Below are 13,704 nucleotides of genomic sequence, written 5' to 3' on the forward strand. Positions count from 1 at the left end.
TAAAAGGATCGGGTGGAGATTCGTATCTCAATTGCTTGGTTATTTACAACAAACACTGTTACATTTTGTACATTAACAGATTAACACTGGGATTGTACAGCCTCAAAGATGTATGTACAAATTTGAATTCTCAAAGGTGACCTTTGCAACTGAAGTTGGATCATGTGCCAAAATAATCTGTGTAGGCAGTCAAATTCCAATTCCCAGGGGTGCTAAACACGTAGACAACATGTATGGTACACATACAGAATTTTATACAGTTCTATAAAGAAAATCTCTATACAGCATGTAGACAGAATTCACAAGGCTTAACAGTATACTGAAGAAACTACACTTTAAATAATTACACATACAGACGTGTACCAGTAACAGTATTCATCTCACAACACTATTACGATTTCAAGCTGCTTGTACAGGTTATGAAACCCATGCAAATTGTCCAACATTTAGAAAATGTAATGTGTTGAAAGCAGTAAAATCATCTCGAGAAAGGATTTTTGAAAATCCTGGCTCCTTGACTGGACAATGCAATTGTTAATTCTTTACCCATGACGAGTATAAAGCGAATTTCTTTCCAAGGTAAATATTGTAAAAACGGACTTCCTCGCTCATGAAATACTGAAGTGGTGATTCTCAAGTTTGCAAATTCAATTACTAGCATGTTCAGTGTTTCGAAACAGACAAGCTGTCATGATTTAGTTGTAGTCCTTCACGGTCTTGCATTGGTACCATTCTGAACTGATGGAGGTTCAGTGACATCCCATCCTTGAATGGCAGGTTCTAGTTACCTGTCAGAACACTTCTCAGCTGTTAAAATACAGTGGCTGAAAAAAAATGAATGAATTAATTATGAATAGACGAGTATTAGCACAATTTACAGTGATATACACACAAAAAACGAGAAATGCTTTAAATAAAGACATTGAACACCGCTGCCGGCAAACATTTAAAAAAGTGGATTTGGGATATGTTTTTCCTGACTGTAATTTACAACACACCAAACCTGCCTAAATAACAACGAAACAGGTACATGTAATTGGTTATTTTCAATATGGCTGCCATGTCAAAACTGGATTGATGTGAGCTAAAACTGGCCCTTGGATACATGGAGTTGAGTTTTACACCTCGCAACAGTATTTCAGTTACATCATTGGATGTCGTGCGAGGCAACAAAAAACAGTTTCCCGTTTCCAGCCACACCAGACCCTAAACCTTTTTTGTTTTTATCAGGTTGCAGTCAAGCTTTCCTGCATATAATGCCACAAGCTTACATTTGATGTGCTTCACTAGGAATAAACCAATCCTGTTCAAACCTGTTTCACCAGTTGTCTAAGGTGCTGCAATTTGCTGTGCAGAGTTGCGTCCCTTGGGCACACTAGAGAACCTATGATTGTGGGTTCGAATCCCAGTTCGCCCCGATTATGTTTCTATGTTTGTCAGCCCCATATACCTGTGCTCGTGGGTTTCACCGAAGTGGTAAACGTCTGAGACCTGCATCACTTCAGGCTTTCCCCCCCGCATTAAGCTGACATGCCGCGATATAACTGTAATACTGTTAAAAGCGGCGTTAAACCCAACTCACTCACTCAAACCTGTTTTATTTACATTGCTGTGTAAGTTGCTTGAATGAGCACACACCTGACCCAGTTGTACAACTTTAGTACAGCATGATCACAATGGCCGACATTTTTTATTTGGTTTGTTGTTTAACGCCACATGCTGGTATATTGGGACCAGTGATTATGTATCTTTACAAGGGAGTGCTTATTACAAATTTCATAACAGAAACCATAATCAATGGGTCCTGGTAAGAGAAAGGGATACAACTCTGCACTTCTATGTCACTTAAGTTACTTCAGAATAAACTTCTGATCTGTGCTGTGATGCCTTCAATAACTGGGCAACCATTCCCTAACACTGTCAGTGGATGAAGCAACTCACATTTGACATCATCTGGTGGTGCTTGCTGATGTCATACAGTTCCTCGGGGGAAATCAGGGATGTATTCATATCTAATTCAAATGTCTCGTACGCCTGCAGCATCTGAGTAGAACATAAATATCAGTCACTAAACATGACAGTGATGAGACCTTTTGTACACACATTCAACAGGTTCTTCATGAATTAATTACAAACAAGAAATACAAAGCTTGGAAAACCCCTATCGGTTTCAGATTGAAGTGTTGACAACATCAATAATTCATGGGTTTGGATACACTGTTCCCTCATTAACCATGATTACATACATCCACTTAGTCGTGCCGCGACGTTCAATTCCAACTCACCTCAGTTTGCATCACACCAACAGCAATGTGTCTCACTTGACAATGGCTGCAACGTGTGTTATATGATCTATGCATGGTGGCAATGGTGGGGTTCATGCACCGAGTACAGCTCATGTGACTTCCACAACCTCATTATATCTTGCCGTAAAAGGCGACTATGCTTGTTGTAAAAGGCTAACGGGATAGGAGGGTCAGGCTCGCTGACTTGGTTGATGCATGTCATCGATCCCAATTGCATGGATTGATGCTCATGATATCGATCACTGGATTGTCTGGTCCAGACTCAATTATTTACAGACCGCCGTCATATAGCTGGAATATTGCTGAGTGCGGCGTTAAACAACAAACCAACCAACCAATCATTATATTAGCTGCCTAAATATCGGCTCAATGTACTCACAGGTGAACTAGGAACATAGTGGATACAAGCCAGTGAAGTATTAATGATGTAGTGTTGCTTGATCGATTTGAAGTGTCATTTCAATTAATTTATTGATTAGCCGATTGATGAAGGTGATTGGTTGATGTATTGAAAGATTTGATTGGTTGACTGATTAAGACTTTGCTTGATAGAAGACTCGGGTTTCATATCAAAATAGGGTATCCTCAATTATCCTGGATATCATGTCTCCATTTATTTATAGTGAGTGAGTATGGTGTTACGCCACTTTTAGCAATATTCCAGCAATATCACGGCAGGGGACCCCAGAAATGAGCTTCACACATTGTACCCATGTCGGGAATCGAACCCAGATCTTCAGCGTGATGGGCGAACGCTTTAGCCACTAGGCTATCCGTCCGCCCTCCATTTATTTATAAGAAATATCCTGGACCGATTCAACACCATAGTTTTGTGTGGTGTGATGTCACCACCTCGATCTCTCTTATCACTAGCTAGGCACAGAGACGAGAGGTAGTTCATTTGACACCTAGTTTTAGTTGATACGAATCTGGCTCAACACGAAGCTATGGCAGCGAAAGGGTGCAGGGTATTTATCATACTAGAACAGAGATATAATACACTGGACAATCTAGGATGTGGCTAGTGCCACGTTTCACAAAGTGGTGTTAGCACAATGGCTTTGTGTATGAAGTGAGGTGACGAGAAATGGGGTTTAATGTAACATTCAGGATTATTGCACTAATATAGCAACATGCCTGTATGTGTGTGTACGCGCTCTTGTACTATCTGTACTCATGACGATTTTATAGCTAGTCCACACAACAAACTGACCGAGCCGACCAGTCCTTGTTTTATCACCTTAATGCTGAGCGCCGGGCAGGGTAACAACATCTGCCATCTTTTAAAGTATCTTCGTTTGATTGGGCCAAGGGATTGAACCACCGATCTGATGCTCTCCAGGCAGACTAACCACTGCACAACAGATGCAGTCTGAACATGTATGATGATGAGTACTAGGACTGCTGCCACTGTGATATCGGCACGTACCTGGAACGCACACACTGACACAGGCATCTGTCCAACCGCCGTCCCCAGACCTGGGATCAACACTGTGCTGATCTTTTCTTGACTTGCATCTTCATTGTGTCGCTTGACTGTAGTCATATGTGAGTAAGATAATATTTTATCAGTCAAATCAAACTACATAATAACTACATATACAATGATATAAAATAATAAATTATTAGATGTTCATCCAGATTTGTTAAAGATGAGATGAAATGGGGTTTAACGTCGCATCCAAGATTATTGAACTTATGTAGTGACGTTCATATGTATGTGTGTGTGTGTGTGGCTGCTTGTACTTGTCCAGACTAATGCTGACTTTGTAGTGCAGTCACAGTATACTGACCATCTTTAAACGTTTTTTGATATTAGGTGCCAAGGGATTGTACCCCTGACCTTCTCCCCAGACAGACACTAACACTAGGCCATGGAGGCAGTCCAGATTTGTTTACACTGTTGGGCATTTTACATTTATTTATTTCAAACAAACTACCGCTACCGCTTAACAAAGATCTGTGGACATCCCATTACGAGTCACGTCAGAACGACCTTTCGGGAACTTTGACTGACCAATGAAATGACTGACAAGAAATCGACACAAGGCAATCAGTAGACAGCTTTCGCGATCTTGATGACACTAGTTTCAAACTGTCGACTAGGCTACAAAACATATTTTGACGTATTCTCGATTAAAAATGATAAAACTGATAAAAAGAACATTCTGGAATGGCTTTTAGATGGCCTAGATTGTATCGATATAATCATAAAACCCAGAACTGTCTTTCAGAATACCCCATGTTATATATTTCCAGGTTACATGATTAGAAAACACATTCCGACTGTCACTTTCATGATCTGGTAAGCGACGCTCTAATTGGTTGGTTGAAAGGTCATTCTGACGTGACCCGTAATGGGATATCCTCAGATCGTTGTTTAGCGATAGCGAGAACTACGATCTGATTTTAATGAGATCGAAGCATTAAGGAATATTCCTTTCTGTTGTGGAGGATGAAAATCAAATAATTTATTTAAAACACAATTTTGTCAAGATATCTTGAAAGGTTTGTGATATCATACGCATGAAATTATATATCTGAAGTCAGCTAAATTAAAAATAGGTTGATCAGTCAAAAAATGATATTCTACAGTTAATTGCCATATCATATATGATAAAGATGTCGTGTGTATCAAAACATGTGTTTTGTATCGATACCTCATGATACACCCTCTAAAAATATAATGAAGTAACACATCCATCAAGGTAAATGGTAAATGGCTACAATCCTTGTTAAAAGTTACGCTACAACTGGAAACTAATTTAGCCAAGGTGATCTTTGGTAGAGCTCTTATTAGGTCAAGAGGATAATTTGGAACTAAAATTGCCACATAAAACATTTTAGAGTACACTTCAATATTTTTTGTGTTTATGGAGGTAAAAACAACTTGTGTGGAAAGGGGAAATCATCACGAAATGTCTAATTTTTGTAAGTTTCTTTGTTTGTAGTTTAACGCCGCACTCAGCAATATTCCAGCTATATGATGGACAAGACATGACCATCGATCCACCCAACTGGGATGCGATGACATGCATCCACCAAGTCAGAAAGCCTGACTACCCAATCCTGTTCGTCGCCTCCTATGACAAGCATAGTCGCCTTTTACGGCAAGCATGGGTTGCTGAAGACCTATTCTCTACCTGGATCTTCATGGGTCGCAGAAATGTTTAAATTCTGATTAATAAATGTAGATATGATATGAAATCAGTGACATTGCTCAACACAATAATTCACCACATGCCCCTATTCATCAGCCAATCAGGAAACAGTAGGCAGCTGGGGGGCATGGCCTTATAATTTTAAGGTTTATTGAAACACCAAAACAATTACTTGGTTGGCCAATCAAATGCCATGGAATAACATAAGTTAATAAAAGTGCCATATTTACCAGCCAGTATAACAGCCTTAAAGGCGAGATATGCATTCACTGTGCCCTCCACATTCATAGGGACTCTCATTGTAGGGACTGATACTAGCCATTTGATTGGCTGGCCCTCGTTTGTCTTTGACCAATCCATGGAATCATCCTTAGCCCCGCCTTCGAAAGTTGGCAAGATGATGGCATCTCCCTGGATGGATAGAGCATGGAGTGTGTATAGTCTGTGATCATACCTCCATGTCAGAATGATGAGATCTGATTGGTTCACGTGATCTTGAAAAAAATATGTATCCCACTTTGGAGGAAAATAAATTTCTCAGTGGGGGAATAAATCCCATATACCCCACCATGAACAAGTCAGGCTTCATGTGGACTTTTAAGAGGCAGAATTAATCCCTTATACCTCACTACGAAGCAAAATGCTGCACGTTTGTTCTAGGGACGGATAACTCGGGTACTTGGGTCGGGTGGGTCATGAGTAGGACCCGGGTACCCACAGGACTACCCAGACCTGTGGTTAGTCATGTGATATATTGTTTAATGACAAAAACTCACTTTAGTTTAGTGTTAACACTACATGTCGCTAATGTTCGCATTGCTTTCTGATGATACATCCATTCCTTTTGACTTGCATTTCTTTGAGTAAAGATACGCATGATCAGATCGTTTGATATATGTATCTCAATAGTTACTGCCTGGGCAGCAGTGCAACAATTCCCAATCAGACATTTTGTTCCCAACCCCTGAGACCCGTGTAGGGCTGGATAATAGGGGGTTGGATACCCGGGTAGTAGATCTGGACTCGTCCCATCCCTAGTTTTTCCCCTCCGAGTCAATGAAAGTCACATGCCATTGCACAAAACCTCAACTCAATCGAACAGCTGTTTTCTATCAATTTTTAGTTTGTTTTAATTCTATTACAATGTCATATTAAAACATGCCGGTAAGATAAATTTGTTGTGGCAGGATCACTTGGGGTATAAGGGGTTTTAAGTGTCCCGCGTTAGATTTTATACCACGAACATACGAGGGAGGCATAAAACCCCTTGTACCCCTTGTGATCCTGCTAAAACAAATTTATCTTATCAGCATGTTTTAATATGACATTGTAAAAGAAATAAAACAAGTTAAAAAAATGCAGTTTTATCAGTCTCTCAGCTGTATCACATCGAGGGATGCCAATAATGGGCTGCATACATTGTAACTGTGTGGAGAGTCAAACTCGGGTCTTACGTGTTGTTAGCAAACACTCTAACCACTAGACCACCCCATCACCTGTCACACTGTAACCTATATTTTTTTAATATGCACGCCTAATATTTCGTGTTTTATTTTACAAATGAACCAGACACATGAACAGTAGATGCAGCCATCACACACATGAACAGTAGATGCAGCCATCGCACATATGAACAGTAGATGCAGTCATCGCACATATGAACAGTAGATGCAGTCATCACACACATGAACACACATGAACAGCAGATGCAGCCATCACACACATGAACAGTAGATGCAGCCATCGCACACATGAACAGTAGATGCAGTCATCACACACATGAACAGTAGATGCGGCCATCGCACACATGAACAGTAGATGCAGTCATCACACACATGAACAGTAGATGCGGCCATCGCACACATGAACAGCAGATGCAGTCATCACACACATGAACAGTAGATGCAGCCATCGCACACATGAACAGTAGATGCAGCCATCGCACACATGAACAGTAGATGCAGCCATCGCTCACCGGAACAGTAGATGCAGCCATCGTACACATGAACACATGTTAATGAGTCACTTACCACTAAAAGTTCACCATGTTTTTCGGTGCGGATGATTTCTTGGAGTCTTTTCTGCCTGTTCAAAGAAAGATAAATTATTGCAATACACAAAACCTATCCACACCATACATACATCATCTTCCCGAGGCAAGGGAGTTAACTGACTATAAAAGTCCAGTTTCCACCCTTGCCGAACTAGGCTTGTATTATGGAGTTACAATTTGACTGGACTTACAAGTCTATGCATAGTCCAATCAAAATCGCGCAAAGAAATCAAATCCGGTTCGTAAACTGTCGTTCAGATTTCGGTCGATAGCAGGATTTGCAAAGAATGTGCATCGCCAACTCGTTGTCAACAGATATTTTCAAATTCTTTTCATGTTTTCAAGGTGCTCACGTGATTTAATGCATTTCGCCATGTAAGACCCGTTTTATCACAATATAGATCTTGATTATCGAGCAGATTGTCCTGACTTGGCGCTGCCATTTGAAGCAAATGCAAGTGATATGAGAGGTGGAATCTAATTGGTCCATAGGAGAGGCTTAGACGGGACATAAATGGAAATAGCCACTGGTGGCGCTAAGATAGAGCCCAGGAATTCCAGCCTAGTCGGCAAGGGTGGAAACTGGTCTTTTAAAGTCAGTTAACTCTCATGCCTCGGGAAGATGTACATGCATAATCTCTCTACACAATACACTCACAACAATCTTGATCCACTGTAAGACCTGATTCCATTATTGACAGACTAGACTGACATTTAGTCCCAGAAATAAAATTATCTTATTTAAAAATATATATCTGAAAAAAAAATAATAAAATAAAATCCAAATGGAGCCCAGAACAATCCTTAATTTCAGACTTAATTTCAATCTAGACTTGCCCAAACACTTGGACTCCTTTCTTTTTTTTCTAGGGTCTGGGTGACAGACTATTGACAGGCTTGTGTCACACATATGGAATATGGCTGAGTGTACGTTAAACAATAAACACATCTGGTGAACAGACTAACTGTATGGCTGTTGAGTGGGATAACCAGTGGTCGATGGAGTGAGCACATGTCGGACCAGCAAGATCACATCTGACAAAAATCTATGTAATATCATATGACACTGAAAAGTCCTCACATCTGCCAACCAAAGTGTAAGCTGTAGACCATATCGATCCCTCCATCCATGAAGCCGAAACTGTTGGCAGGGGACACCTGAGAGTACAAGTACATCAGTTGTGAACTGTGGGGTCTTGTCAAGTGTTCAATGAAGCTAATAAATAGTCAATCGATGTAAATTTACTCACAGATAAAGACTGTTCAGAGTTAGTGGGTATATATGAAATGTTTTGCCTGTTTTCATAGGAAATATGAAATATTGAATATACCAATTGTCAAGGTCATTTGATTTTAATATTTCTTAACCCCTGCAATACGTGAAAACAGCTTAATATGTATTACATACAGCAAACAAAGGCAAGTTACTCTGCATATATGAGCGTTAATATTTGACAGGAAGTACTAATATAACATTTTCATGGGAAATACGAACTTGTTTTACCAATTGTCAAGGTCATTTGATTTGAATATTGCTTAATCCCAGCAATATGTGCAAACAGCTTGTAATACATACAGAAAACCAAGGGAGGCAACTCTGCATATGTGAGCATTAGTACTAATATAACACTGTAGAAACAATGCTGCTCCCAGTGTCTCGAGATAATGTCGGTCTTACCAGAGCATCAACTGAAGGAGCATCTTTAAATATGTCACCATGAGATATCTGAAAATATATAATATGTGCGTAGAGAAAGTCACTAGAGTGAGTGAGTGAATATTTTTTACACAGGAATCAGCAGTATTACATTTCGGTGATTGAAAGCATGAAAAGATCTATGCTAAGTGACACAGCCTAATCTCCATCTACCACAAGCAAGAGGTACCGGGATCCTGTTCTAACCTGGAGGTGAGGTGAAATGGGGTTTAACATCGCGTCCAGTCTTTTAACGTCTTTTGGTATGACGTGGCCGGGGTTCGAACCCTGGACCTTCCGCTGTCCGGGCGGACACTCTACCACTAGAAGACTGACTGTCAGTATGAGTCTTATCATACAACAAGTGCAATAATCAGACACTGGACTATTGTATAACTATTGTACATGTTGGGTGTTCATTAGAGGTGTGATACGGTCATAATATCCCAATGCTATTGGCGCAACACAATTTGTATCCCGATACAGTAATCATATTTTATAAGTTGTCTTTTTTTCTTTTTGCAGGTGAATCAGAACCCTGAATCGTTTGTTTCTATATTTCAGAGATCAAAGATGGGATATTGTGGGGTAGAAACATATTGGTAGAGGGCACTGTGAATGTTATGCTATTTGTGTCCAACCACGAGTGAGTGAGTGAGTTTGGTGTGACGCCGCTTTTAACAGTATTCCAGTTATATCGCGGCATGTCAGCTTAATGTGGGAGGAAAGCCCGAAGTGATGCAGGTCTCAGATGTTTACCACTTCGGTGAATCCCAGGAGCACAGGCATGGTGCTGACAAACCAAGAAACATAAACACATTCAAACCCACAATCATAGGTTTCTGGTGTGCCCAAGGGACGCAACTCTGCACAGCAAATACTAGACTATGAACAGTTTAGTTTAACATCTTAAATCTGTTATTATTCAAATGATTTTACACAAATATAACTCACAATGTAACGTATCGTATGTATCACAATACAGGGGTTGTAAATTGATGTATTGTATCATGGACGTCGTATCGGGATACAATACTGTATCGCCATATTGTTACGTCACTAGTGTTAATACTGTGACAGCAAGGGACATAACTTCACCAGGTACCTCTATCCTTGTTTTGTGATCTTGAAAGTGTTCCTGCCATGCAGCAACCATTTTGCTGTTTATGTCTCGGAACTTGTACGTAACGACATGGTTGTGGCTCGCTGCTACTGCTGCCTCTGCCCCCTCGCCTTCCACATCTCCTGCTGCGTCTTCCAGCACTGTAACCTGATGACTCTCTTCATCTTGTAATACCTGGAGGGACATTTTACACCTGAAATATAACAACGTGGCAGTGATAGTGGCAGTGTTGTATTATGTTACAGTCTATAAGTAAAATAGCTGACATTTTTACTTAGGCATTTATAAAAACACCAAATTATTTCAGTCATTTTACAACTCTGTTTCTGTCAGATCGACTAAACATTATGAAGAGTGAGTGAGTTGGGTTTAATGCCACTTTTAACAGTATTCCAGTTATATCACGGCGTGTCAGCTTAATGTGGGAGGAAAGCCCGAGGTGATGCAGGTCTCAGAACGTTTACCACTTCGGTGAAACCCACGAGCACGGGTATGGTGCTGACAAACCTAGAAACATAATCGGGGCGAACCGGGGGATTCGAACCAACAATCATAGGTTTCTGGCATGCCCAAGGGACGCAACTCTGCACAGCGAACTGCGGCGCCTTAGACGACTGGGCCACCCGTGCCCACACATTATTAAGAAGTTCAAAGGTCATAAACATATAACAATAAACTAATTATGCTGGGATTAGAAGCAACAAAATTAAAAAGAAAATATACATTGACTTTTGTTTTCTTTTAATCCTATTATTACTGGGTAATGATATAGAGAATAAAAATGTAACAAATGTTATATTTGGTATAACACTTTCTTAGTAAAGTCCCAATTCTGGTACTTTTTGGGTTGAAAATGCCAGGTTTGACAATGCCAGAAAGAGGCACCTAATTGTCAGCACACAAAGTCAGCGCTCTAACCCACTCAGCCACAGAGGCTTCCACAAAAATGAAATTCTGACAACTGGTTGTCTAGATCACATACTTTGTGTACCCCTCTGACAAGTGTAAATTGGCACGGCTCCTGTGGCCGAAAGCTGTGAACACACAATGCCATTTAGAGAAAGTGGTCAAATGTAACAAATATTTTGGATAACACTTTCTTAGTAAAGTACTGATTCTAGTACTTTTGAGGGGTTGAGTCCCATCCGAAATTCTAACCCGGAATTCTAACCCACACTGCCAGAGTGAGGCACCTAATCGCCAGCACAATAACTCAGCCATCTAACCCACTCAACTACCGAGGCTGTACTTCACTAAGAAAGTGTTATCCCAAATAGTGTATAACATTTGTTACATTTAACTGATATTCAAAATGGCAGCGTGTTCAGAGAATAAAAATGTTTGGAATTTGTTATCATAACATAATAAATGGAAAAATAATTGAAATGACATTTTGTCTATTGCCTAACAGTAATTAAAACATTGACTGTAACATATATAAGGTATAGTTGTATACATATTTACTTTCTTTATATTGCCACCCTCAATTATCTACACTGTTACATCTCAATTCTATAATGATTAATGCCCTGGGGCTATTCCCCATCATAACTTAGTTTGGTGTGACATCACCTCCATTGCTCTGAACTGCGCACCAAATTCTCTCAAACGTAAAGACCGCCTCTGTGAGAGCGGAAGGTCTGGGGTTTGATCCCCGGCCGCGTCATACCAAAAAACGTTAAAAGATGGTACTTGTTGTTACCCTGTCTGGCGCTCGGCATTAAGGGGCTAAAACAAGGACTGGTCGGCTCGGAGTCAGTATACTGTGTCTGAGTTGGGTATTCATGTTAAACTGTGGCATGGTATCTCAGTGTGCTAGCACCATAAATCGGCATCAGTCCGGACTAGTACAAACAGCCACACAAACGTGCATGCACGTCGCTATATAAGTGCAATAATCTTGGACGAGACGTTAAACCCAATTTTACCTCACCTCACCTCTCAAACGTAAAGGGTAATTTGATTGGATGGTTGTTTTTAGCATCGTTTCACATAAATCAGGCTCAAGACAAAGCAATGGTCACAAATGTGTCCTGGGTTTTTTTCATACTAGAAGGTAGAGGACCCAGGACAATCGCGGATGATAGTTTGCTTAATTGTACATAGTTTATTGGAATATATATTGACCTTTTCACTTACACTGTAAAAAACCTGCACATCGGCCATACTCTACAATGTCTACACTGTTTAAGCTAAATAGTAATTGAATGTGTGTAGTTTTCTTCTACCAATTCTATTCTAAACCATAGCTTCAACTATTATTAGTTGTGGATACAGTAGGTTGCTTGGGTCACTCCATTGTTTTAAGTTGCACATTGTGTTCTAGTCTGTCTGATTAGTCGACCGATAGTTGAATTTATTGAATTTATGACCGATTCGTTTCCATTCCACACCAGCTTTAAACCTTTGAATGATCTTGAATGACCACTACTGTCCTTTGCATGGTGTTGTGTCATTCATTTGCTTGTTAGTATTTGGAAGAGGCTATTTCTGGATGTACAATACTGTGTCCTATACCTAAGTGACAATGAATGTTAGTATTCATTGTGAGGTATAGGTACTTAACGAGAGCTGCAATGGGGTCCTACAGTCAAGACATGATCCTACATCATGTGATGTAGGGATATGTCTTGACTATAGGACCTCACCGCAGCTCTTGGTTAGGTCTACGGTTGTTAAACTATAAAAGGCTGCATGATGACAAGAATAATTAACACTGCAATCTGAAACACTGGAAACTTGTCCAAATCCAGAGTCAAATATAATTTCCTCTGATCTTGTAATCTATATCAGCAATAATCCCTACAAGTATATCTATGTGAACACCTGACAAGTGTGGGAAAACTAGCAGAGTGATAACGAATAAAATGACAAATGTTCAAATTAAGACATTGCGATATTTAGACTATGATTTGTGAGAGTTGTTGTCACATTTCAACAGTAAACAAAATCGTCTTCATTGCGTATTTACCTTAAGAAAATTTAGTCCGATGTCCTCACGGAGTGAGTCGACGACTGGTATTCAACGTATTTGTAAACCTACATTTACAGTGCAAGCAATGGCTACAAGCCTATATATTATGCGGATACTATGACTAATATCACGTCGTGTCTACGCACACGTGTATATTGTCAGTTGCTTGTCAACACTTCCTGTGTTTGTACTACAAACGTTGCTTCCACATTCTACAATCCCATTATTCATCCCTAAAAATAGACCAGTTTCATCACCTAGATTGGAGGCGAGTCTTGACGCAAGAAAACCCAAAACCTTTCCTGGAGGTGTGTCCTGTTTGTGCCCTCTGATTGGTCAGTTATTCATACTACATTTCTTAAAACTAAATTTGTAACTAATTTATTCGTGT

At 40.0% G+C, this 13,704-nt stretch overlaps 1 protein-coding gene across 3 annotated transcripts; it reads right to left on the minus strand.

Annotated features, from left to right (window-relative positions):
- Positions 1-371: 371 nt before the first annotated feature.
- On the minus strand, positions 372-13,629 carry LOC139474467 (uncharacterized). Of its 3 annotated transcripts, none has more exons than XM_071257504.1 (9): positions 13,571-13,629; positions 10,322-10,532; positions 9,199-9,246; positions 8,602-8,678; positions 7,498-7,552; positions 5,698-5,878; positions 3,736-3,842; positions 1,942-2,043; positions 372-824 (listed from the first exon to the last, which is right to left on the minus strand). In XM_071257504.1, exons 2-9 carry the CDS (start codon positions 10,523-10,525, stop codon positions 804-806), a joined length of 795 nt encoding a protein of 264 aa, XP_071113605.1. In that variant the 5' UTR covers positions 10,526-10,532; positions 13,571-13,629; the 3' UTR covers positions 372-803. The 3 variants fall into 3 exon arrangements, with proteins under 3 accessions (XP_071113605.1, XP_071113604.1, XP_071113603.1); XM_071257503.1 differs by having other exon boundaries at positions 13,460-13,626; XM_071257502.1 differs by having other exon boundaries at positions 13,311-13,626.
- Positions 13,630-13,704: the final 75 nt, after the last annotated feature.

The sequence above is a fragment of the Haliotis cracherodii genome, unplaced genomic scaffold (assembly GCF_022045235.1).
Source record: "Haliotis cracherodii isolate W230 unplaced genomic scaffold, xgHalCrac1.p SCAF_3, whole genome shotgun sequence".
In the NCBI taxonomy this organism is placed as follows: Eukaryota; Metazoa; Mollusca; class Gastropoda; order Lepetellida; family Haliotidae; genus Haliotis; species Haliotis cracherodii.

What these genes read in the sequence shown, in the direction of transcription:
- LOC139474467 (XM_071257504.1), bottom strand. Translation starts at nt 10,525, where the DNA reads ATGTCCCTCCAGGTATTACAAGATGAAGAGAGTCATCAGGTTACAGTG. An exon ending in ATCACAAAACAAGGATAGAG is followed by an intron (nt 9,247 to 10,321) that starts GTACCTGGTGAA and finishes ATATATTTTCAG; the next exon opens with ATATCTCATGGTGACATATT. An exon ending in CTCCTTCAGTTGATGCTCTG is followed by an intron (nt 8,679 to 9,198) that starts GTAAGACCGACA and finishes TTGTACTCTCAG; the next exon opens with GTGTCCCCTGCCAACAGTTT.